This window comes from Coturnix japonica, chromosome 1 (assembly GCF_001577835.2).
Source record: "Coturnix japonica isolate 7356 chromosome 1, Coturnix japonica 2.1, whole genome shotgun sequence".
Taxonomy (NCBI): Eukaryota; Metazoa; Chordata; class Aves; order Galliformes; family Phasianidae; genus Coturnix; species Coturnix japonica.
This window is the reverse complement of record NC_029516.1, coordinates 70,979,465-71,003,605: the sequence shown is the minus strand read 5'-3', so window position 1 is coordinate 71,003,605 and position 24,141 is coordinate 70,979,465. Positions and strand designations below refer to the sequence as shown.

The 24,141-nt window shown below is 45.2% G+C and overlaps 2 protein-coding genes across 2 annotated transcripts; one reads left to right on the top strand and one right to left on the bottom strand.

Moving 5' to 3' along the window:
* Positions 1-276: 276 nt before the first annotated feature.
* DUSP12 (dual specificity phosphatase 12) lies at positions 277-3,356 on the bottom strand. The gene is made up of 6 exons (XM_015874283.2): positions 3,050-3,356; positions 2,841-2,954; positions 2,649-2,767; positions 1,996-2,092; positions 1,350-1,536; positions 277-770 (listed from the first exon to the last, which is right to left on the bottom strand). The coding sequence occupies exons 1-6, from the start codon at positions 3,298-3,300 to the stop codon at positions 609-611; spliced, it is 930 nt and encodes a 309-aa protein (XP_015729769.1). The 5' UTR covers positions 3,301-3,356; the 3' UTR covers positions 277-608.
* A 2,420-nt stretch (positions 3,357-5,776) lies between these two features.
* TENT5C (terminal nucleotidyltransferase 5C) lies at positions 5,777-13,518 on the top strand. Its single transcript, XM_015874244.2, has 2 exons — positions 5,777-5,895; positions 8,366-13,518. The coding sequence occupies exon 2, from the start codon at positions 8,392-8,394 to the stop codon at positions 9,562-9,564; it is 1,173 nt and encodes a 390-aa protein (XP_015729730.1). The 5' UTR covers positions 5,777-5,895; positions 8,366-8,391; the 3' UTR covers positions 9,565-13,518.
* The last annotated feature ends 10,623 nt before the right edge of the window (positions 13,519-24,141 follow it).

The window sequence follows — 24,141 nt, the reverse complement described above, 5'->3', positions numbered from 1 at the left end:
CTTACACCATCTCCTCAGGCATTACATTAAGAGGAGAATTATACTGTAGGATATGCTCTTGAGATAGATATTTATACTTCTCTTACGCTAAAGTTTTAAAAGAATCTTGCTTTTCAGTGTTACTAGTCCAACAAGGGCATGTTATGGCCCTTCACTGAACCTTACAATATTTCCCTGCCCTGTATACCACCTAAACTTCCCTAGCAGAAGGCAGACAGTACTGTTGTCCACAACTTAAAACTATCACGATAGCATATTTTTCTTTGTAAATAAGGATTAGAATTTGTAAATAACAATTTTATTCAGTCTGTTGCTGTAAACATCATCTTCAGGCATTCTTGTACATCTTTGACCACTGTTTAACACATCTTTAAAGGATGTGCTTTACTGTCCTTATATACAAGCATTTATGTTATATTTAAATATGCGTATATATATGAATGTATACATCCTGTATTTCAGATATACTGAAAGCAATAATAGATCAGGTGCTCAAGTAATTCCTCTGCTTACAAAGGGATGGAAGTCTCAAGCTCTGTCCTGGCAAACCCAGGGTAGCTGGAATTTGTCTGTGGTCATTCAGAGATCCATTGAAAGAGGCTCTGAGTTCAGGTTTTGGCAGCGGGGAAGTTACCAACTGACAGAGTTCTCGCTTCATCTACTCGACTTTTGTGTATCTGGAAGGCAGGGGTCACCCAGTGGCCACAAGAACACTGCTCACCCCACCAGCTAAAGGAACCCAGCTTAGATGTGCATTTGGGACACAGAAGCTGCAAGAAAAACAAATAATCCATTGTAAGATACATGCAGATGTATTCTATGGTACATTAAGCTACAGCAACCTGCACTAAAGCCAGCACTTGTAGCATTTCACAGAAGTTAAACAGTCTGAAAAACAGGACAAAGAAAAACACCAAAAAACAACAGCTGTATAGGCACAGCTGGAGCTTGCCAATGCCCCAGTGTGTGACAGGCAGCTGTGCTAGCAGAAGGGAAGACATGGAAATGCAGCTGCTCAGACCTGGTGTGGTTCCAGAACACTTGCCAGTCTCAGACATCAGAAAGCCTTGGTCAGCATAAGACCAAAATGGATTTTTATATGTCTCATAATCCAATATACTAAAAACAACCAAAACCTGTCAAATATCCTTCCTAGCATACTCAATCCAACAAGATCACCAGCTCACTTCCTTATACAGGGATATTCTAACATTTGAGAACCTGTTCATAAGCTGCAAAGCTGATGCAGGAGAGGCTGGGAGACCTAGGATGTTGCGTGGGGGCCTTCGCATCAAGGAACAGCAACAGTTTGTTTTACCTCAGCTAAGATATCCAAAAAATGCATTCACCTGTCCTTCTGTTACTCCTAGCAGTGCTGGCTCCATCCACTGCACAGGCTCAATGAAGTAAGAGGTGCACTTAGCAGGGCCACTGCCACGAAGATGCATAGACTCCGTTATTCTCTTGTGAGCAAAGGCTGTTGGTCCACTTCCTTCCATGTGGGACAAAATGCTGGAGCTACGGAACAAAGCGCGCCTGTTCTCCGTGACAAGAGGGGGAAAAAGGGTGAAACACTTATTGGTGAAGCTTAGAGAGCACAGGGACAAGGACCTTATCTTTCCATAGGCAGGCACTGACTCCATTTAGGGCTGCATCTTAACAAATCTTACAATCTGCATAGCCCTGGGCTCTGCTTTACCACTGTATGCTACAATATATGACTGCAGAGCAAGCAGTATCATGTATTCAAGCAAAACTACACCCGCCTGCGTAATGTGGCAAGTTAGGGTGCACGAGTGCTGCACAACTTTGAGTTTTGTATTTCATCATGTATTTGTGCTTGTTTAATTGCTGTGACATGCGTTGTAGGGAAACTTACACAAGATCTTATCCCTGTTCCAGAAATAACGACACGGCCTCTGATTGACACAGGTTATTTTCCTCTCAAGATCATTTCAAAGTGACATTTTGTGGGAAATACAAAAGGTTCAGTACCTGCATTTCCTGCATCTATAGAGAACTTCTGTGTTTGGAGTCTGGTGTGTGTTGGTTGGATCAACAGCAAAGACTTCTTGGGGTAAGTCTTGAAGATCTGCAGAGGGGACAGAGTTGTAAGTCAGACTGATAAAGGCACTGATGTCCCATGCTGTCCTCATGCAGCACACCAGACACAAGGGGTCTATCTGATCCACAGCCAGTTGAATACAGCTACAAGCCACAGCAGCAGGGCTCAGAGGTCATGGATCACGGCATATAACTTAAGACTGGGAACTGTCAGAATTTAAAGCAGCTGCACATCAGAAAGTGGGCGCCTGGTGCTGTCCAATGCAGCATGAAGCAGACCGCATGGCTGCCATGGGCACATCTGCATGTGAGCACTTAGTACCCTGCTCAGGAGCAAGCAGTAGGACTCACAGAATCGTCTGAGCTGGAAGGGGCCTTTGAAGGACATCCAGTCCCTACCCCCTGCAGTGTACAGGGACATCTGCAGCTCCATCACATTGCTCATACCAGCTCCATTCTGACCTCGAACATCTCTAAGGACGGGGCACCCACCACCTCCCTGGGCATCCTGCCTCATCCCAAGCTCAGGGCTCAGTAACACGGTGTGGCTTTTGGACAAGGCATCCCCAAGCTGCCCCACTCACCGGAGAACCTCTCCGTGAGCACCTGCAGGCGATGCTGCTTGTACAGGGCACTGCTGCTGTCCACGACACAGCCCATGGCCTCGTATAGCTTCAGCTGCCTCTGGAAGCCCGGGTTCACCCTGCGGTACGGGAGAGGAGAGCAAGCTGAGACCGGGCCCGTCCGGCTGGGGGTGCCGGGTTAGGGGCACTCACTCAGCGTCGGGTTTAGCGGCCCTGACGGCGGCGTAGGCCTCCTCCCAGCCGAGCCCCTGGGTCTTCATCAGGTACGCGGTCACCACGGCCACGCTGCGGCTCACTCCGGCCTGGCTGCGGGCGAAAGGCGGAGACGAAGCGATGGCTTAGAGCAGCTCGGGGCGGCCGGCCCCAACACACCACACCGCACCACCAACCCCGACCCTCACCACCGCACGAGGACGGCCCCGCCGCCCGCCCGCGCCGCGCCGATGAAGGCAGCGCACTCATCCAGGCGGCTCAGCAGGTCGGCGCCGGGCTCGTCCAGCGCCCGGATGTACAAGGACTGCAACCCCGGCACCGGAGGCGGCTCCTCCGCGTCCACCGTCAGCACCGCCATCACCCCGGCCGCCTCCAGCGCCTTCGAGGACGAGCACGACTCCGCGCCGCCCACGTAAAGCCCCGGCAGCACCGGCACCATCCCGCCGCCCCGGCTACGGCTCCGGTCCCGCCCATAATGGCGGCTTCCGGCGGTCCCAAGAAGGGGGAGGTTCACAGAATCACACAGTATCACAGAATGACCCGGGTTGGAAGGGACCTCAAGGATCATGTAGTTCCAACCCCCCTGCCTGGCAGGGCCACCAAACATACACATTTACTAGATCAGGTTGCACAGGGCCCCGTCCAACCTGGTCTTGAACACCTCAGCCCAACAGCCAGTAGAGGCAGCGTGGAGCTCCAGCCCTTTGCTGGCAGAGCAGTGTGGGAAGCTGAAGTGTCCTTGGCTCTCTGCAGCGCTACAACTAAAACATACATGTGTTATCAACGCTATTCTCATCCTAAATCCAAAGCACAAGCTGCTGGGAAGAAAATAATCCCAGCCAAAAGTGGGACGCTCTCATAGATGAGAACACGGTGTGTTAGCAGGATACCTGTGCAAAACATTGCCATGCAACACATTTACAGCTTGAAGTGAGATGTAACTAACAGTTGCAGCAAAATACTATGGTGAAACATTGAGTTATTCAAGTCTTGAGGGGTTGAATAAAGTCAGCAGGCGAGTACACCTTAGTGAAGGGACTATGTGTTTGATGGCAGGGACATATTGTACAGGGATTGGATGAGTACTAAGAGGTGGTTAATTGTGTCTGTGGGCCTTCAAATGTGAATTTGTGGGGGTGAACAGTAGCATCTGTGACTGTTTTTGCAATGACGAAAGCGACAGACAGAGTTGAGGCGCAGAAGGGAGTGGTGTGGTGCATCAATTCCCAGAGCTGGGGATGCTGGGGGAACATGAAAAACCTACAACTTCAAAGTGAATATCTGTGGTGGGGGAAAGCCCCTGGGCAGCTCTTTGTGTCTGGGGTTGTGCTCCCTAAACAATGCAGCCGTTTCTCTTCGCCTCCCTTTGCTGTGCTTGCCACCTGTAGCTTGAGCATATGGCGATGGATCCCGAGTTTGCTCACAGCTCTCAAAATAGAGTCAATATTGTTTTCGGTTTGATTGAACCTTCCCCACCCACCTCTGCCTCCCCCCTCTTCGGTTTTTGTCTTCTCCTACGCCACTGAAATTTCTAACCGTTTGTTCTCCCCCGGATTCTGGGAAACTGTGTGAGTAATGAAGCAAGCTCAGGTGCAAAGCAAAACAAACTGGAGGGCAGACTGCTGCCCACTGCCTCCAGTAAGAATGTTCCATCTCAGCATGTGCTGCAAGGGAGGGCCTGGGCCTTCATGGAAAGGAAAATCCTTGTGTACACATGAACTATTTCATGAGAAGAAGAGTCTGCAGCCTGTAGATGACACGTGGCAAAGCTGTGCCCTGGGAAGTGGTGGAATCACCATCTCTGGAGGTGTTGAAGAAATATAGAGATGAGACGTAACCGTGGTGTGGTGGTGTTGGTTGATGATTGTACTAGATGCTCTTAGTTGTCTTTCCCAACCTTAATGACTCTACGGTTTTATAATTCCAAGGGCTGATAGGTGAGGATATCTTGAGTTATTCACAAGAGTCAATGACACTGAGCTTCTGTGTCCTCCTCAGATCTGGCAGCCCTCTCTGGAGCTCCAACAGAGGATTTTTCAATAACCCCCTATTGGTGGGACGTTTCTATCTGTCTCCATGCTCTTAGTACTGCCAACATGGCTGTTACTCTTCATGTCAAACAAAAGGGAGAGTTTCTCAGTGGCACATTTGATGCTCAGTTACAGAACAGAGCATGACAGTTCTTACTACCACATATTAATAACTCCCCTTCACTTTATGGCTTTAACAGTTGGAGCAACCAAGATTTATGGTAACACATAACCTTCATCAGCGCAACCCAAAAGAAGGCTAATTTGATAGTGCCAGGCTCATGCAATTGCCCCTGCCCTTAATCTCTTGTCTCGACAGTGGGGCTTTGTTTCCACATTTCCACAGCAACCCATGACACAGACACAGATGGAGAGCAGAAGGTTGGCTCCTTACTGCAGGTATATGGGCTCAGTCTCCTAAGTGTCCATTACTCAAAAGCACATTTCTCTCTCTGCCTGCTACCTACACAAGTCTGACCTGTCAGGTTTTAAATGGCATGTCACGATTTGGTCCCCCTGGCCTTTCTGTAGGACAGTAACAATTTTGGGCAGAAAAGCAGCTGAAACGGTCACTTTAAAAGGGGAGACCATCCACTCCAAGGGCAACACTTCCTTACTAGAGTTCTGCCTCCGTCATTTCCCCTATTAGCCCTTTTCGAGTTCCCCATTTCTATTCCTTGTTTCAGAAGACCTGGGGAAAAAAAAAATAAATAAAGGCTGTTAAAAGAGATCCTCAGGTTTAGCTCTGTATCTCCACAGATAACCACGTTATAGATTTTATCTATCTCCTTCGTGAAATGAATCGGTTTAATTCCTCCAGCTCCCTTTCCTCCCCTTTTGGCCGATCCCGCCTCAGGCCGGGCGGGGCGGGGGGAGCCCGTTGGTCGCCTCAGAGCGGGGAGGCGGAGGCTGGGCGGCCGGGCGGCCATAAAGGGAGGGAGCGGGGGGGGGAGCGAGGCGTGCGCGGGAGCGTGAGCGAGGCCGGGGAGGCGGCTGTGGCTGAGGTGAGCGGGGAGAGGCGGGACGGGATGGGAGGGTGTGATGTCTCCTGAGGTGGGATGGTTAATGGAGCTTTATGGGGAACAGCCGCTCGGAACCGTGTGTGGGTCGCTGCTCGTGGTTATCTAATTGGCTGGCTGCGATCCCTGGGAGCCTTGTGAAGGAAGCTATGTTCTTTGATCTTTCGGTTCCTGTTAAAGTTGATGCTGTGGTGTCATGGAGGTGTCTGCAGCAGCACTGACCTGGGTTCTTTAGGTGCTGTGTCCTGTTATGTGCTGTTATCCCTCACTGTGACAGAAACGAGTCCCACTTTCAACTTTTCCTGCTTGTGATTTGAGCGTTGCATCCAACTAACATAGCACACATGATACCAGACAGCAGAAATAGGTAGGGCTTCTCCTGGCTATCCTTCCAGTGGATGAGTGCCTTAAGGTGTCTGACCTTGTGATGGAAGACAGTGGTAATGAAACACAAGCGTGCAAGCTGCTAGTATACCACATGCATTAGTCACTAAGCTCCTGCTGTCATGAACTTAAATCTTACAGAGCAGGCGACACATGAGTGATTTAATGGGGAGATGCTTCATCAGCTGGCAGCGCAGGAATTAAACTCTCCCCTGAATGGAGGAGGAGAAGTAGCTGATCGTCTTTCCCAGCAGGTGCTGGCAGAGAGTGTGTACACTGTGACCCAATGCAAAGATCTTCAAGCTGAACCAAGTGTGTGTGATGGGGTGGAAAGCTTTGCTCAAGTCCTCTCTGGTTGCCTGGTGTGCTGTGTGTGTTGCCTTGGCTGCTAAGGAGCCCACAAATGGAAAGGAGGAGCTTGGACACTTGCAGCTTGAAGTCAGGGGAATCTTGTGTTCTCTAGTGATCTGACGGATTTAATGGAAGTAGTATTTTTGGGGTAAAAGTAAACTTAATGTCTCTGTGGGCAACTCCTGTCAGCTCTGATACATCTGGGATTATGCCTGAAGGATTGAGTTTAAAGAAACTTCTGTTTTATTCTGAACTAGTTATCTTAAGAATCCCGGTTTTGTTTGATGCCTGCTGAAGCTGATGTGATACAGCAACAGAGCTAATAATGCTGCAGCTTGTGCTCAGGGACAGAAATTGCATCCCTGGGGGTTTTGCTACCTTGCTGTGTGTCTGAGCTAGGATTCTTCTCCTCTCAGAGGAGGTGACAGGTCAAATGATCTGTTCAGAGGTTGAAGCTGGTAGGCAACAAGCAAGGAATAACAACAGCTACTGTTTATATCTTGCTTAAAAAGTGTTCCATACACTATCCTGATGCATGCTAGGAAAATACATGATTGTGTTCTAAACAGTTCTAGGTAGGCAAGAGTTAAGTAAGCTAAATCTGAATAGCCTGACCTTGGCAGTTGCAAATACAGCTTTCACAAGTGTTTGAGGTGGATGAACATGAAGCCTCGGTCCCCAGCTGTTATGGAGCACCTGGCCATTAGATAAAGCTGGAACACTTCAAAAGGGAAGGGTGTATTAATACAATTTGGAGTTGCATGACTGTAGAATATATGTAAGCATCCACATACTTCAAAACAAGTAACTGAAGCACAAGGGGATGAAGAGGTCAACTGTGACAAGACTCCTTCAAGTGCTCAAACTTGAACTAGTCAGTGAGGTTCTCAAGTCCTTATTGTAACGTTAACAAGTGTGCCTTAATCCCACCTGAATACATGCCAGCTCTTATGAACTTGTTTTCCCTTTGTAAATGAACAAAAGGACAGGGCAAGTATGAATATTTCCAAAAAGGTAGTTTACTTGTGAAATGTATCTGAAAAAGAAAGATTGCTTAGAGACTGAAGTGCATGTTGAAAAGCTATGTTATCTGTCTTTACAGCTGAAATTCTGTCCAGATGCTGAAGTTCTATAGGTTTTTGCAGGAGCCAGGTGGACTTCGCTCTTATTGTGTCAGAGCTATGTGCTGGGTTATTAAGAAAGGGAAAAGAAACTTCTATGAGAAGTCTTGTCTAGAACACATTAGTACTTTCAGTGGATTGGATCTCCAAGCTTTGAAACTAGTATCTGAATGTCTTTTACTGTCATGTTATTTGGAGAGAGGTGTTTGAGTTTTAGTTGTAATGCAACAAGTTCAGAGTTAACATTTGGAAGTGTTTTGTGCTTATGATTGTCACTTGCTTCAGCTGGTACTGCAGATGGTCTTGGAAACTTGGATGAAGTTTTTGCATTATTTGTTGGGGCTTTCCCTTTGGACCAAATTACTTCTATTCAATTCTTATTACTATGTCATCACTAAAGGACTCTAAACTTTGAGCCTATACCTGTGGGGCAGTTGAGAACCACTTCAGGTAGAAGGCTTGCTGTTAATCGTTAGCACGAACGATTATTTCTCTCTAGTTTATATGTGTAGACAGAAAGTGAAGCTAGGCAGTGCAAACTGAAAGTCTGACTTGTTTTTTGTTTCCTTCCCCCCTCTCCCACCCTCACTTCCTTACAGTTTCTTTGGAGAAGAAAAACCTTAACATGGCAAGCAAAGGAAGTAATACAGATTGCATGTCATGCAGTGTGCTGAACTGGGAGCAGGTCAGCCGCCTGCATGAAGTTCTTACAGAGGTGGTTCCAATTCATGGACGGGGTAACTTCCCAACGCTGAAGATAACTCTGAAGGACATAGTTCAGACCGTCCGGAGTAAGCTGAATGAAGCAGGCATTGCGGTACATGATGTCCGTCTGAATGGCTCTGCAGCTGGCCACGTCCTGGTCAAAGATAACGGTCTGGGCTGCAAAGACTTGGATCTCATTTTTCAAGTTTCTCTTCCAAGTGAGGCAGAGTTTCAGTTGGTTCGAGATGTGGTGTTGCGTTCCCTCTTGAATTTCTTACCAGAAGGAGTAAGCAAACTGAAAATCAGTCCAGTAACACTGAAGGAAGCCTACATCCAGAAGCTGGTTAAGGTGTCCACTGAGTCCGATCGTTGGAGTTTGATATCGCTTTCCAACAAACACGGCAGGAATGTGGAGCTGAAGTTTGTAGACTGCATCAGACGCCAGTTCGAGTTCAGTGTAGACTCTTTCCAAATCATACTGGATTCTCTGCTCTTTTACTATGATTGCTCAGAAAATCCCATGTCGGAGCACTTCCATCCAACTGTGATTGGGGAGAGTATGTATGGAGATTTTGAAGCAGCTTTTGATCACCTGCAGAACAAGCTGATAGCTACCAAAAATCCTGAAGAGATCCGAGGTGGTGGGCTTCTGAAATATAGCAACCTCTTAGTGCGAGACTTCCGGCCCATGGATAAAGATGAGATCAAAACATTAGAGCGCTACATGTGTTCCCGGTTCTTCATAGACTTCCCAGACATCCTGGATCAGCAGCGCAAACTAGAGACCTACCTCCAGAACCACTTCTCCAAAGATGAGAGGAGCAAATACGACTACCTCATGATTCTGCGCAGGGTGGTGAATGAGAGCACTGTGTGTCTCATGGGACATGAGCGAAGACAGACTCTCAACTTGATTTCTCTGCTGGCGCTCAAAGTGCTGGCAGAACAGAACATCATCCCTAACGCCACTACTGTTACCTGTTACTACCAGCCAGCACCGTATGTTAGTGATGTAAACTTCAGCAATTACTATCTTGCAAATCCTCCAGTGCCATATAACCAGTCCTACCCCACTTGGTTGCCTTGCAATTGATTGCTTCACTTGAGTGTTCTTCAGCAGAGGCTTCTAAAAGCTGAGTGTACATAGACAAATAATGGACATTTGTAGGTTTTCTAGTAAGTAAGACTGTGGACTAATTACTTCCTGGCTTGCAGTAGGAATATGCAACCAGGCAACCTGTGAAAAACTTCTTTGGTTCATCTCTACAAATGCCGAGAAGCCTTATTACCTCTTCACTGCGAGAAGAGAACCAGCAACCAAATATTAAAGGAATAGTTTCAGGACTAGGTACTTGTGTTGGAAGTGGCTATTAACTTGTCATCTAAGTGGAGTAATTCAGTAAACTGTGGTAGTTAATAGAGCTAAGACTGGGAAATTTATTGTGCAGAGCAGAAGCTGATTTAAAACCAAAACTTTTTGTTGACAAACCTCACTACTTTATACATCTTCAGTTCAGATTCTGGCCAGCTTCTTATTGAATTCTTGCGTAAGAGCTTAGGCTGCTTCTATTTGGCTGTGTGGAACTGGTTAGTGTATGGATAATGTCCCTCTTGTAGAGGGCCCAGTGGCTGTTTCCTGTAGTGCATGGGCATATGTGGTCCTGCCTCAAGTTGAAGGTTTCTTTGAAGCTGGTGATGGATTGATGAGCCTGTCTCTAAAAGCACGAGTTCAAGCTTATTGGTTTATCATAATAGTTTGGTCACTGTGTAACATGTGTTTCTGGGAGGTGAAATTCTTGATCTATTGTGGTCTCAAACTTTACTTGATGAGGTGTGTAACCTCTAAGCAGAGCTCTGTACAGATGCTGTATGTGGTGAAAGTTTGCCCCTAGTTTCAGAATAACCTCTGAAGGAGTATCTACTCACTTGGAGGTGCAGGGGGCTGAACTGCATGTGCTGAACTTTCTGCTTTGACACTTGTGTACTTCATAAGGATGGTTCTGTATGTAGCAGTACTAGAAACTGACTGGTAATACCTTAACTGGCAACTTTCACTCAATTGCAATAGTAAAATTCATACACTGTAAATGCTTCTGTTTTCTTTGTTTAATCAGAGAAGTAGACTAGAAAGACAAAAATTAGAGCTATTTAATATGTACTGGTGCAACGGTTAAGGATACTTAATTGTTAACTCCTATGTCTTCTTGCTGTCTCCCTGAGTGTATGAGACCAAAGTGCTGGATCAAACAGATGATTTAAGTCTAGAAAGAAAAGCAGATGGAATAAAACTACATGGTTGCTGTTAGATGTGAAGAGTAATAGCAGAGCAGCATTTACTTGGCAGTGGGAAGGACTGCCTGTTCTTAGTAGGACCAAAGGTTTCTTGTTATGTTACAGGCTCTCCTACTTTCTCGTAACTAATGCATGAAGGCCACCTTAGTGTAGCAACAAGGCACTTCTCACCTGGAATACTGACTACTTGGAAGGCTTTTCTTATAACTGATGTGATGTTGGTGTTGTCCTGAGGGTCAAAGGTAATGCAAGCTTACTGATGTAACGAGTTACTTCTGCATGCAGAGCAATACTTGGCGTATTACAGAGTATCACCAGGAGAAAGTTCTTTTGTTTAAGAACTTGTAATTGCTTTCATCCCTTAAATAGCTTCAACTGACTTTTTTGTTTTGTAAAGCTATGCCTGTTCCAAAAGTAAACCAAAACCATTGCCTAGAGGGACGAGTTTGATCTGAATATCAGCTTAGACTTGAGTCTTGTGGGATCTCATAGCTGGACTTTAGAAACTGTGTGTATCAGCTCATGCAGAAGTAGTAGTCAATACTGAAGAGGAGCCCTTATAAGTTTGATGCAAGTAATCTTTTTTCTTACTAGCCTTTGAATGCCTTGGCTGCTTAGTGTCAGGCCGGATGTGTCTACTGGGAAAAAAAGTGCTAGAATAAAGCTCTCCTGTGTTCCTTCTGAGACAGAGCTATGGGCACCTAGCTTCCCGCAATAAATATTTGTGCTCTTGGTGATGTAACTTGTTGCTGAGGCCTCCAAGGAAGCTTTGTGTAGAATGCTAGCTCTCTAAACAGCTGACTCCCTTGGTTTAAGCTTTGCAGGGCTACCGGGTCCGACATATTAAATTACTAATGCTTTTTAGCCTGGTTGTTAAGTTCTTGAGTAGTTAAACTGTAGCCTGTGGTTGCTTATTACTTACTCCATTGTCACTGAACAGAAGAAACAAAGTTACTGGGACTGCGTTCTGTGTCTCTTTGCCTTAAAATAATCCTACTTGGGCAGTTTAGACAGAGTTGAAATACAGAGTTGAATAGATTTGTCAGGGTGCTGCTTGCAGTCTACTACTTTCTGGTTTCAAATTGTTGTGGCAGCAGCTCAATCTGGTTGTATGCTAGTTGGGTTGTGATCAGTTTTACGAGGACCCTGCAGCTGGGAGTAATATGAGAATGAATGCTAAGGTGATGACCCATGGCCAAGTTCAGGGTGCCTGCTTCATTCAGTCTCCCTGAAGTGCTAAATGGCGCAAGCCTCTTCTCTGCTTGCTTCTGTATCAAGTAGAAGTTTGAGAGAGGCTGCTAAACTTCAGGCTGTTACCCCAGTGCATTCTTTCTAGGCAGTGCCATCATAGCAGAACTGCAGAAATACTGGACTGCAAGACTTGTATCAGCACATTGTTCCTGATGATTAGGCTTCTAGGAGACTAGACTAGTTTAAAATAGCAATTTTCTTCCTGTAGCTTAAACTCTGCAGGGCTAAGCCAGTCCGAAACATCTGTTTGTGAATATTCATCACCAAGTTCCCTTTAACTTACAGTTTATTGATACTACTTCCTCATTATAAGAGATTAAATCTTCTTTATTTGATAAGGATGCTACTAAAGAAACCTACCAGTGAAGTGCGTTTTAGTCATTTTCATTAGATCCCTGTGCTAACCACCATAGTTCTGAAAAGTGATAAGTTAAAGCATACCTTATGCTCCCTCAACTCAAGATGTAACTTGCTGTGCTTGTCTTCAGCTTGTTAGCTGTGACACTAAGCAGGAGATTGTGATAAATGGTTACTCAGAAGCAATCTTTTACCTTGAGTAGCCTGTCTACAGAGCAGAAGGTTTAAACCAGGTCTCAATTAGGACTTTAAGTATTTGGACTTATAGATATCCATATTTTTGGGCTGAGTTATGGGGTTGAGCATATGGTATGTTTTGTGCCTAGATATCATGGGATTCTAATAGAATAGCTGCTCATTCTTGGTAGTGAACTCTGCTTATCACTACACGAGAAGTCCAAATTACTTTAAGAGGCTTTCTCCAAACAAGTTACTTCAGTTTTAAACTGCTGGTGTGTTGATAGTGCTCGCTTAGTGAGAGGTATAAAAAACTAATGGAATTGGGTGCCGTAGTTGTTAGACGCAGGAATAAGCAATAAGCTGGTCATTGTTAGTAGCAAATGTGTGATTTGGGCACTGGGAGCCAAATGAATGGTAATACTTCTAGCCTTTGCATCTAAGTGTTGCTCAAACCATTACTGTCAGCTGTTAAATATGGTGAACTGTATTTCATATGGGCTATTTAATTCCAGTGGAACTCGCTCTGAGGTGGATTGCTGGGCTATATAGTTATAGAAGCTTTGGGAGTGGTTGGAACTCTCCAGCTTTTCTTCGTTACCTGAAGATGAAGCCACTTACTGAAGTGTTTGCATTGGGCTTGTCTCTCTTTCTGGTTAAAACCTCACGATTTGTTGAAATGAAAAAGCTTTTTTTCTGTTTATTTTTTTTTTTTTAATTTTCCTATCAGAAGTCAGCTCTTGGAAAATCTATCTTGAACCTGTTCTGGAAAAGTAATTTTGTTTTGTTTCTTTAAGCTGGCAGGATAAGATACTAGAAAGATTTCAATTTGCGATGAGCCCAATTGTGAGATTAGTTACAGTAACTACCTACTGTCCTGCACTGTGGTGTTCACTTGTCATCCTTGGAAATTGGGTTTTGGAGCTTAATGATACTGAAATAATTGTACAAATAAACATATGTGAAACACTCTTTGCCTCAAGTTATTTTTGCCTCTAAGTAGACTGGAATTGCATCCAGTGGCTGGAAATACCTTTGGAGCTTATTGTCTGTTCAAAGTACTATGAACTTCAGAAGGGCACTCTGGAAACCTTCTAGCTCAACTCCCTGCTTAAGTGGATTCCTTAGAATATATGCAATAAATACACTGTGAGGTGAAGAAATAGTGATGAATTTATACAGTAATGTTTTCCTCCTGGGCCCTCCTCAAGGAAGGAAGGCTTTTTATCATAAGTGTATTTATCAATCTCTTGACTGACTGAAGATTAGAAGTGGAATGCGATTAATCTTTTACTTAGTTTGTAGTGATGGTTTGTAGAGAAGCATTTGGTCAGTGTGGGTTGAACAGGTCAATGCTAAATAAAAGATAGGGGCATGTGGCAGTCTATTTGTTGCTCTAGATTCAAAAATAAATCTTCTATAAAAAGCATGCTTGACATGATGCCTTTGCTCAGTCAACCTCTACCCTGTTAGTTAAGTAACACTAGAGAAATTCCAGCCTTGAAGAGCTCGTAATGGCTGTAAGTGCAAGCTTCTGCAGAGACTAGAGTGTGCTATAGTACTATGAAGACAGTTATGAAGCTTGTGTAGTTGCAATTTCTTCCCCAGACTTAAATGGAGAACTGATAATCCAGCTGTACAAAAGCTGGATGGCACAGACCGTTAGTTTGTCATCTGAAACACTCTCAGCTCCTCAATTTATCTTGTGATAAAAGTTTCAGGGCTTTTTTTTTGTGTGTGTGTGTGTATTAGTGTGGGTATTAGAAGCACCAGTTATGTTCTGCTATAGCAACACTACTGTAACCTTCTGCTTTGGCTCAATGGTTTTAAAAAAAGCACCCTGTATCCTGTAGGTGAGGCTGCCCAGTGGAAGTAGTAGTCAACCTGCCAAACCTTAGTAGTAATTTTCCTAGCAGGAAGGAGTTGAGTCATCATGCTGGAAAACTAGTCTTGCCAAGACCCATATGCAAAGCAGCTGCTAGATGTGAACTATCAGCTTCAGCTCTGAAAATTAAGGAGAGTTGCACTGGCTGCTGTAGATGTTACCACATTAATTAACTAAGGGCTTTAGTAAACCAATAAGAACCAGTTGCCTAGGCTGGTATCCAGCAAAATGCTGTAAGGAGTTCCCATTGCTCAAACTGGTGTCTGGGATGCTCTTCTGCTTGTGCTTCTCTGTTCTCCACTCTTAGAAGCAATTCTAATCTCTTCTGACTAGCTTGTCCACTTCAGGCCTTGGGCATGAAGTCTCCTGCTTTGGAGAAATGATCTCTTTCAGTGAGTCACTGGTGATTTGGTGCCATAGAGGAGGTCTTTGTGATGGTGGCCTCACGTCTTATTGTACACTTCAAGAACCTTATTGTCTTATCTCATTATTTAAAACTACATTATTTCTGTAGCCAAGGATTCATGAGAGTCTTTGAGATGGAGAATGCTGCATCTTTCTCAACAAGGATGAGATGCCTCAAACTGCACTGTACTATCTGATGAACTCTACCTCTTAGACGAATAGAGGAAAATGAGCTCCTAGAGCCTTGTATTCTGTCTTGGTTTGGAAACTAAGCACCTTCTTCCCTTGAAACTTGTCTCTGTGTATTTGTTGAACCAGCCACTTGGTTCCTGCATTCAGTGCTCTCTGTAGCCACAAACAACCTCTCTTTCCCACCTGTATCATGTCCCCACCATTTTTCCTGTAGCTCTGTGGCATGTTGGGTGCTTCTGCTGGCTTAGTTATTTGCAGTGAGTTCAGAGTCCATCTGCTTTCCAAAGCTGCCTCTTCAATCTGGTATTGACAGCATCTGTGTTCCTGGCTTCCAGATGTAGTGTTTTGCATCTGGTAGTATTAGAAAAACACTTTGTCTGAATCCCACAGTTGAGTGCACACAAAATAGATGGACAAGTTTTTGTGTGATGGCTGGAAATGGCAAATGCTCACAGTTTTGCATCGCTCTTGCATATGGTAGATGGTTGTGGGTACTTAGTTTTCAACCCACCTGCAGGTTTCAGTGTCAGCACAGAGGTACAGGATGTAAGTTATTTTGGGCTTTCTTTGTAGATTCAAGGTACAGACAGCAGACAAAGCCTTTATTTGCTCACTGTACTTAACAGCAGCTCTTCAGTCCTTTCCTGAGAGCTTTTACAATACTGTTACATCTGTAAGTCATCACAACATCTGTCTGTTTTACTGTTCATGTGGGGCTCCCCTGATGTTGTGTACTGCTGAATAATTGCCAGAACTGATGGATCTTTATAGACCTCATGAGCTGCCTTCTGCTCTCTCCTCCTGGGCAGCTTTTTCCAAGACCAGAGGAAAGCAAAGCTATTTTTGGGAAGAGAGACTGCTGCCAACCCCATGTCCCAGTTCTCTGTGACACCAGAAGGTTTGTGTCATCAAAAAAGGGGGCTGGATCTGCACATAGGTCTGTGTTCAGGGCTCTTGACTTGCCAACAGGCTGTGCTGGGATGTGTTGCTGTAGCTCTGTCCAATGAAGCTGAAGACTTTGGGCTTAAATTCATGGAGCTGATCCAGGCAAACAGTCATCTGTCTGTATTTATGTATATGTGTGTGTGTGTATATATATAGTGTGTATGTGTGTGTGTGTATATGTATACACATGCTGTATGTTTGGGATAGAAGTAAACTAAACAGAGAGCACTGTTCTAGCTGAGTGTATAGGCATTTTGCTTGGGCTGTTAGTCTCCTTCACCACAGCACTTCTGTGTCAGGATGAATCCTGTTTGCTACCATTCCATGGATCAAAAAACAAGCCCTGAGGAAAAGCAGCACTGTTAGGTAACTCGGTGACATGCTGACAAAGCTGGGAGCGAATATTTTGGAAGCCCTATGTATTGACTGGATGGGAAGAGCTGGAGTCCTGGGGCATCTGTTTCATTTCAGAAATAGGATACTCAGTTATAGTATAACAATGGTACGTTAATCACTACTATTTTATCGCATGTTACAAACCTGCCTGTCCTCAGCACTTAAGGTGCCAACTGAGCTCTGGTACTCTCTGCTCTTTGGTGTCTGGTTAGGCATAAGATTGTCATCTGGATAGAATTGCTTGTATGACCAAGAGTCCCAGCTGACCATAGCCTGAGTTTTTTGTTTAACTAATGAAAATCAAAGCTCACTGAAATATCAACTGAAAATATGCAATAAATAAATATATAATTCATAAATAATATGGACAATATGGTATTTGACAGAGATCTTGTCTTCAACTGCAAAACTGCTTGCAAAGTTATGATTTATAGTTCCAGAGCAACTCCTTTGACTCTGTAGGCTCATACTACCTGATTAGTGATTTTTACTTATTGAAAACAAAGGAGCAGTAAAAGGATCTACAAATCATTTCAGAGATCTGACTTTTCTTGTCATATTATATAACCTGTCTTTTATCAAAGAGCATACATCCATTGCTGACAAAGCCTGCAGATCAGAGACTTCATGGAAAAGTAATAGTACTGCTGTCATTCCTTATATCAATCTGTATGTGAACAGAAGAAAATCACAGAAAAACAGTTTCCTTATGATGGTTGTTCTTGAGGCTGTGTCAGACATGCTTAGTAATACCATGTAATTTCTGATGCGACTGTGTTAGAGGGGGTCTCTCGCTGTTGCTGTGAGGAAAAAATAGGCTGCAATATAATGGTGCTGCCCTGTGTAGATGTTTGACACAGCCTGAACTGAATGGCTAAACCTGTAAGATTATGAAAGGTCCAGGTGCCCAGTGCTACCTAGAAGCTGATAGCTAGCAATGAGAAGGGAACCTGTGTACTTGGATGTTTTTGGAGAGGACTTGGTGCTTGAAGGCATAGGGCCCTGGATTCTCCAGCCTTGCCTACTGCACAGTGAAGTAAATTAGGCATAAAGTAAAATCTTCCTTCCAAATTTCCTTGCTCTTGTTAATCAAGATTCATAGCAACCTCACATGCTTCTTTTATTTTTCTAGTGCTTTAATTTCCTTTTTTATTTCCGTACAGATGGATTCTTGAGAATCCAGACATGCCAGAATGCATTTAGACTTTAACCAAATCTTCATTCTCTGAAATCTGATGACACTGATGAAATCAGTGTCAGTCTGGTGAACTTCAAGGGCTCCCTAAAGACCCAAGGTAGAGAAGATGGCTTCAGAACATGTTAAAGCCAGCAGGAGAAAACCAGTCAGTCCTGGGAAGTACTGGTGACTGTGCAAGCAAGACTGATTTAGAAGGTGTTTGTACTGCGTAGCCAGCAGGGAGAGGGAGGTGATTGTACCCCCCCCCCCCCTCCTGTTCAGCCCATCTAGAGTACTGTGTGCAGGTTTGGGGCCCCCAGTACAAGAAGGATGTGGAGCTCTTGGAATGGGTCCAGAGGAGGACCACTGAGATGATCAGTGGGCTGGAGCACCTCTGCTATGAAGAAAGGTTGAGGGGTCTGGGCTTGTTTAGCTTGGAGAAGACTCCAGGGAGATCTCATTGTGGCCTTCCAGTAAGTAAAGGGAGCCTATAAACAGGAGGGGACATGGATGTTTACAGTGGTGGATAGTGATAGGACAATGGGGAATGTTTTTAAACTTGTGATGAGTTGACCAGAGGGCAGTTTTGGTTTGCTTATGTTCAGTCTTGGGTAAATTTCATGAGAGTTAAAGGCTTCTGTTCCAGTACTGTAAGAAGGAATCTAGGAAGAATCACAAATCCTCATTTCTGACTCCAGTTCTAAAGGTTAGTCCAGTAAGTGCCTTGTGCATGTAGTCCTGGCATGTGAGAGGATATGTGTGGTGTCCAATGGGAATCACCATACTGACACTGAAAGATTTTTAAAATTTTTTTTGGACATGAATCTGGATGTGAGCAAGGAGCTCAACCACCCTGTCTTCAGGAGAAGGTTGGGTCCTTTTGTGGATGTCCTTACAAAAATCCCCATCCCTGACAGATGTGACTGAATGGAATTCCTTCTGACAGATCATTCTCTATGAAGAAATACTATCAGAGACACCTCACAAGTATCTTGGTGGAGGTCAGACTTTCAAATGAAAATAGATATGGGCCTGGAGGGACTCTTGCAGACAAATCAAAGCCAGTAGAGCCGCTCAGCACCGCGGACAGCGCCAGACCTGGCTCTCTTCGGCGGCAGTAAAAGGGGGATCGGCGCTGAGCAGCACCCTCAGGGGGCTTCCCTGTCCCAAGGCAGCCTCCCTTCGGAGCTGAGAATAGCGAGGGTCAGGTAGCAAGTAGCAGAGCCTGGTGCTTTGCTTGCTGAGTAAGCACCAGCCTGCAGCCAATGGAAGGAATGAAATTGGAGACTTGCCTTTCAAAGTGTGTTTAAGAAAAGGAAAGTTCTCATGAGCTGGCAGGTTGTGCCTTACGTCCTCCTGTAATTATGAAGAGTACTGTTACATGAGTATGAAAGGAAGCTGAGAGCTCATTTCCAGCTTTCTCAGGGCTTTTCTAGTACCCGTTGCCTGTAAAAGTACTGTGCACTGACTGACCAGCAGCTATGGGATGTGTATACCAGTCCCTCAGCCTCAGGTGAATAATGTTTCATTTCACTGTGAGAGTTTTTTAAGGATCTATTAATTTACCTTTCCACACAAAAGAAGAAAACATTTTTATTCAAATTTTTACTGGTGGCGACCTGTGAACAAAAGGAAAGAGATGAGAATTGAAGCAGTCGCATGGTGTTACACCCCTTCAGGCTCACCTCTACAGTACAGTCCTCCCTGCAACTTGGAATGTCAGGGGTTCCTGTGCTTCTTTATCAAAAATCACAAATTCTCACAGCAAGGCCTTTGTAGGAGATGTCTGCTCAGAACAGGTAACTCAGGACAAATACAAGAACAGCTTATTCTCTCACCTCCTACCTAATGCTCACTGTGTGCTGGTCCACAGCTCCTAGACAGTTTGTAATATCATAGAATGACTCCAGGCTGGAAGGGACCTTAAAGCCCATCCACCATCAATCTCCTACTGTGGGCAGTGTTGCCACCCACTAGATCAAGCTGCCTGGGATCCCATCCAACTTAGCCTTGAATGCCTCCAGGGGTGAGGTATTCAAAGCCTCTCCAGGCAGCTTCTTCCAGTGCCTCACACCCTCTGAGTAGAAAATATCCTCCTAATATCTAACCTAAACCTCTTCTCTTTTAGTTTAAAACCACTCTCCATTGACATATCACTATCTGAACACACAAAAAATTGGTCCTCCCCTATTTATAAGCTCCTTTTCCAGTCCTGGGAGGCCACAATGATATTTCCTTGGTGTCTTCTCTACCCTAAGTAAGCCCAGGTCCCTCAAGCTTTCTTCATAGGGGAAGTACTGCAGCCCTATGATCATCTTCATGGCCTTCCTTTGAACCTGTTCCAAGAGCTCCACATCCTTCTTGTACTGGGGGGTACCAGACCTGGTTGCAGTACTTCAGGTAGGACCTCATGAGAATAGAGTAGAGGATAACCATCTCCCTTGCCCTGCTGGCCACCTCTCTTTTTACACAGCCCAGAACACTGTTGGCTTTCTGTGCTCTTGAAGTACAGCTCTTGCACATCCAGTGCAACACCTTGTGCTTGGCCTTACTGAATCTCCAGGAGTTGTTTCCAGAAAGTTGAGAACATGTAAAAAGCCACACTTAGTTAACAGTTGGGCTTGCATAGCAGATAATCTCTTCTGGTGTCATGGTGGGAGATCCTGATGTTGTTTCAGCCTACGCGCTCTCTGGGCCAGAAACCACGTGTTAAAAGCATTTAGGCAGCAGCTTAACATGCAGCTCCTAATCCCTTTGACATTTGGTAGAGATAGCAGGCAGACCATGCAGTATGGGTTCTTACAGAGGCTTCTGTATTGAAGAGTGTGATAATCAAGCGTGAAGGACAGAAAATGTCAGAAAGGAGAATGTGTAACTAAGGATAGTGAAATCAGGACTAGGTCAACCTGATGCAGAAATGTCAATAGGAGGAAGGAGCCCAACACAAAGTGGTCCTTTCTTCTGCTGCTTGTAAAAACTCCATCTGGGACATGTGCCTTACTGTACTGGTACACCCTGCCCAAGAGGACTCAGTATTCCACACCTTCAGTGTGTCCCTCTTGAATGGGGAGAAAAAGGGTGAGGGAACACAGGGCTGGCTTGGGAATCCAAGCAGGTGTGAGTGAACACCCTGCTCAGTGTCCCTTCTTGACCAGGTGCTGGACCAGATATCCTCCAGAGGTCCTTGACATCCTCAGTCATTCTGTGAGAGATCTTTGATTCCTGGGGTTACCAATGGTCCCCTTCAGTAGTTAAAAAAAAAACAACACCACAACAACACAAAACAACCCAACAAAAACAGATGAAAAGGTGTTCAGTTGTATGCTACTAAAGGTGGGGGACATTCTCGACCCTCTCCCACAGAACTCAGCCCTTAAATCCCCTGCTTGCAATTCCAAGTCTTCCCCCATCAGCCTTCCTTTCATACCCCTTTACAGGAGCAGAGGAGTTTGGGGGCCAAGTACCACATCTATGTCCAGCCTATGATTCCAGCAGCTCCTTTCCAGCTTCATGTATGTAACTGCATTTTGGTGTTTCAGAGCCTGGGGTCTGCACCTGTCTTGCAGGCCTCCTGCTCAGGAGTGTGTACTCTGGCATGGGGAGGGAGCCTAGCCAGGTGTGTAACTGTCCCAGCAGCCTTGGGCAATGCTTTGTGTAAGCAGGACTGTGTGAATTCAGTCAAATTTCACAAACAAGGATAAGGACAAACACAGGACATAATCAGTGCTCAAATTTAGAAACTCAAGGTTTCCTGAGAGAGACAAGAGAAACAGAGGCAGAACAGGTGTTGCAGTCCCCGTGGGTTTCGTTTCCTTCTGTCTTGGATTCTCAGTAATGAATTAGGTCCTGGTTAAGGGGCCCAATTTAGATGACCTGCAAGAAAACAGCGTTTTAGGGGCAGCCTTGTTGCTGTATGGGGATGGAGGTATGCAATGTGGAGGCACATCTGGTTGCCTCTAGCAGTAAGCAATAAGAGGACATCTGCAGGTTTGGGCATGGCTTGGGGTGGGGTGGACATATCCTGAGTAAATGAGAAGAGAGTCTGAAGGTTGCAGCAGGCTTGGGGCTCTCCCAGGGCTGGATCTAGGAAACGGTTGTTGTTCTGGTAGGGACCTGCAAAGCATCAGCAGCCTCAGAATACAGTCCCAGCATATACACGACATGCCACTCTGATTTGATTTTCTCCCCTTTACTGTTTGTATCACTGAACTTCATGGGATGCCTGTGAGTTGCAGATCCTTTCTGTTTGAAGGACTGCATCTGCTGGGATTTCCTACCAGCACCACAGCAGCATGGGTGGTGGGTGCTAGTGTCAATATGGCCATGTCACTGTCCTGAGAGAGAGGCCAGGACTCCTAAGGAGCTAGAGCCATAAGGGTAAGCATTTAAAAACAGAGGCCTCCTGGTTATGCTGAAGCTGGGGTGCTCTGGGGCTGTCAGCTGCCAAAGAATGCCAGGCACCATTCTGCAAAGCTCATCCTTTTTCTGAGCAGCTTAATTTGTTTTTTTTTTTTTCTGGTGTAGGTGAGAGCTGGCTGTTCCTGAACTGTGATGGCAGAATAGGGCTGGTGGCTGGAAATAGCTTTCTTCTCGGTGCCCTTTCTGACTGAGAACAGCAACCCTGAAAGAACACGCAGAAGCTAAAATGGGATGAAGCCAGAAGGCCAGGTGCAGCCTACACAGAACCTTTATTAGCATCCCAGGTGGTGATGACATACTGAACTGGGGAGGGGGAAAAAAGAGAGAGAAACCAGCCGTGTTCTGCTGCACTCAGGATGCTTGGGCTTGCAAAGTTCAACCCAGGTGTCTGTGGGCTGCAAGAGCACGTTTCTGTGCTTCAGACCCCATCCTCCTACTCCTCTCTCCTTCATACCTCTGTGCTCTTGAGATGCCCAGGAGGATCAAAGCAGCAGTTCAGCATCAGCTGGTGAGAGCCATCATGGAAAGCCTGTTGGTGTGACTGTGCTGCTTAGTGTCTGCAGGTGTTCTCTGCCCTCGTGCTTTGGAAGAGCTCTCTGGGCATGATGAGCAGGAGCCTTTCAAAAGACTCAAGTTAGCCCACTCCATCTACAACATGAAACCTTCCCATTTCTCTAAAATCAGCATTAAAACAGAAAAAAGAGCTGGCTTTCTGTTCCTGCTTATGAAAGGTAGCAGGGAGAACTGCTTTGTTTGGGAACTTTGTGATGTTGTCTGGCTTTGTTTTCCACTTTTGTGGGTTATTTTAATTTATTTTTTTACAGGAAACTAATCTCATTGCTCTTCTTCTTTGTCCAGAAGCAGCCATGTAGAGCATGAATTTGACACGGCTTAACCAAAAGGGGAAAACATGGCCTACCAAGAGGCAAACGTGTTTCAGTCACTGTAATTATTCAAAACATATGTGTTTTGTGTTGGTTCCTCCTAGCAGCTGTTTGCCTCCAGATGTCTGACAAGTTATTGGAAGTTGGTGTTTTATGTGAAAACTCAAAGTTTGTTTGCTGTTTTGGTTAGAAAAGGATAGTTTCCATCTCTGTCCTTATCTAACCATCTTCAGGCAGAAAACAGGGTGGAGGACTGAAACATTAGGAAAGCAGGTCATGGAAAGAGAACCCAGTTCAAGACTCATAACACAGATCTGTGAGAAAAAAGATCCTAAAAATAAAAATAAGCATACCACAATAAGAAGACTCTTCTTGGTTATGGACCAGAAAACAAAAGCCCTTCAGCCAATAGGAACAGAGTCAAATTCAGGAACCTTGTACGCTTAGCAACAGCTCCCCATTCACTGTGCTGCTGCTCACTGTAACTGATGTCCTTGTAGAGCAATAAGTAAACAGATAGTTTGGAGACAATTTCTTGGCAAAGCAGTAGTGACCCTGGGCTTTCTAGCTCATTTTCTCAGTGGATTTAAGCAGCTGCCCATGACCCATCCAGGAGTAGGTAGGTGTACTTCATGGTTCAAGCTGAGGTTGGAAAAGAGCAGGGGAGGGCAGCTGGGGGTTAGGAACAGGGTCTGCACCACAGGGCGGTGAGCATGGCCTTGGGTGCCAGAGTTCAAGCAGTGTCTGGACACTGCTCTCAGACATAAGGTTTAAATTTTTGGTACTGTGTGGAGCCAGGAAATGAAATCGCTGTGGGTCCTTTCCAAATCAGGACACTCTGTATGATTCCAAAATGACCCCCTAGCTTGTATATACTGTACTTCTTACCTTCAGCCTTCTGGGTGCTGTACCCTTCTATGTACACTATGACAATAAACTGAGTACATGAAGGTTTTAACCTGCAACCAGGTTAAAAGTAGGTTTTGGTAGGTTTCTCCCTTGTCTCCCTCTGTCCACTCATCCCTGCTCTGCTTCCACATCTTCCCTAAGGGATGGAGGCCTTCTGTGGGCACTCCAGGTTTCATGTTGTGCTACTTGGTTCTGGGGGAGCAGTCCAAGCACTGACTCTGCCCTCTCCTCCTGGCAGCCACACATGAGGTTACACAACTGTGTATCTGAATTACTCATACTCCAGCTTATTATTTCTCCTAAGATGCTAAGCTAGTTGGAGGCTGATCAGAGCAGAAGAGTCTCCTGGTGCATTTGTTCTTCGAATGCTTGGGTGGGCTG

Excerpts from the sequence above, each read along its gene's own strand:
- TENT5C (XM_015874244.2), top strand. The coding sequence starts at position 8,392 with ATGGCAAGCAAAGGAAGTAATACAGATTGCATGTCATGCAGTGTGCTG.
- DUSP12 (XM_015874283.2), bottom strand. The coding sequence starts at position 3,300 with ATGGTGCCGGTGCTGCCGGGGCTTTACGTGGGCGGCGCGGAGTCGTGC. Across the intron at positions 1,537-1,995 it reads TATAGATGCAGGAAATGCAG|GCGCGCTTTGTTCCGTAGCT; the intron begins GTACTGAACCTT and ends CACGGAGAACAG. Across the intron at positions 771-1,349 it reads TAGGAGTAACAGAAGGACAG|CTTCTGTGTCCCAAATGCAC; the intron begins GTGAATGCATTT and ends TTTTTCTTGCAG.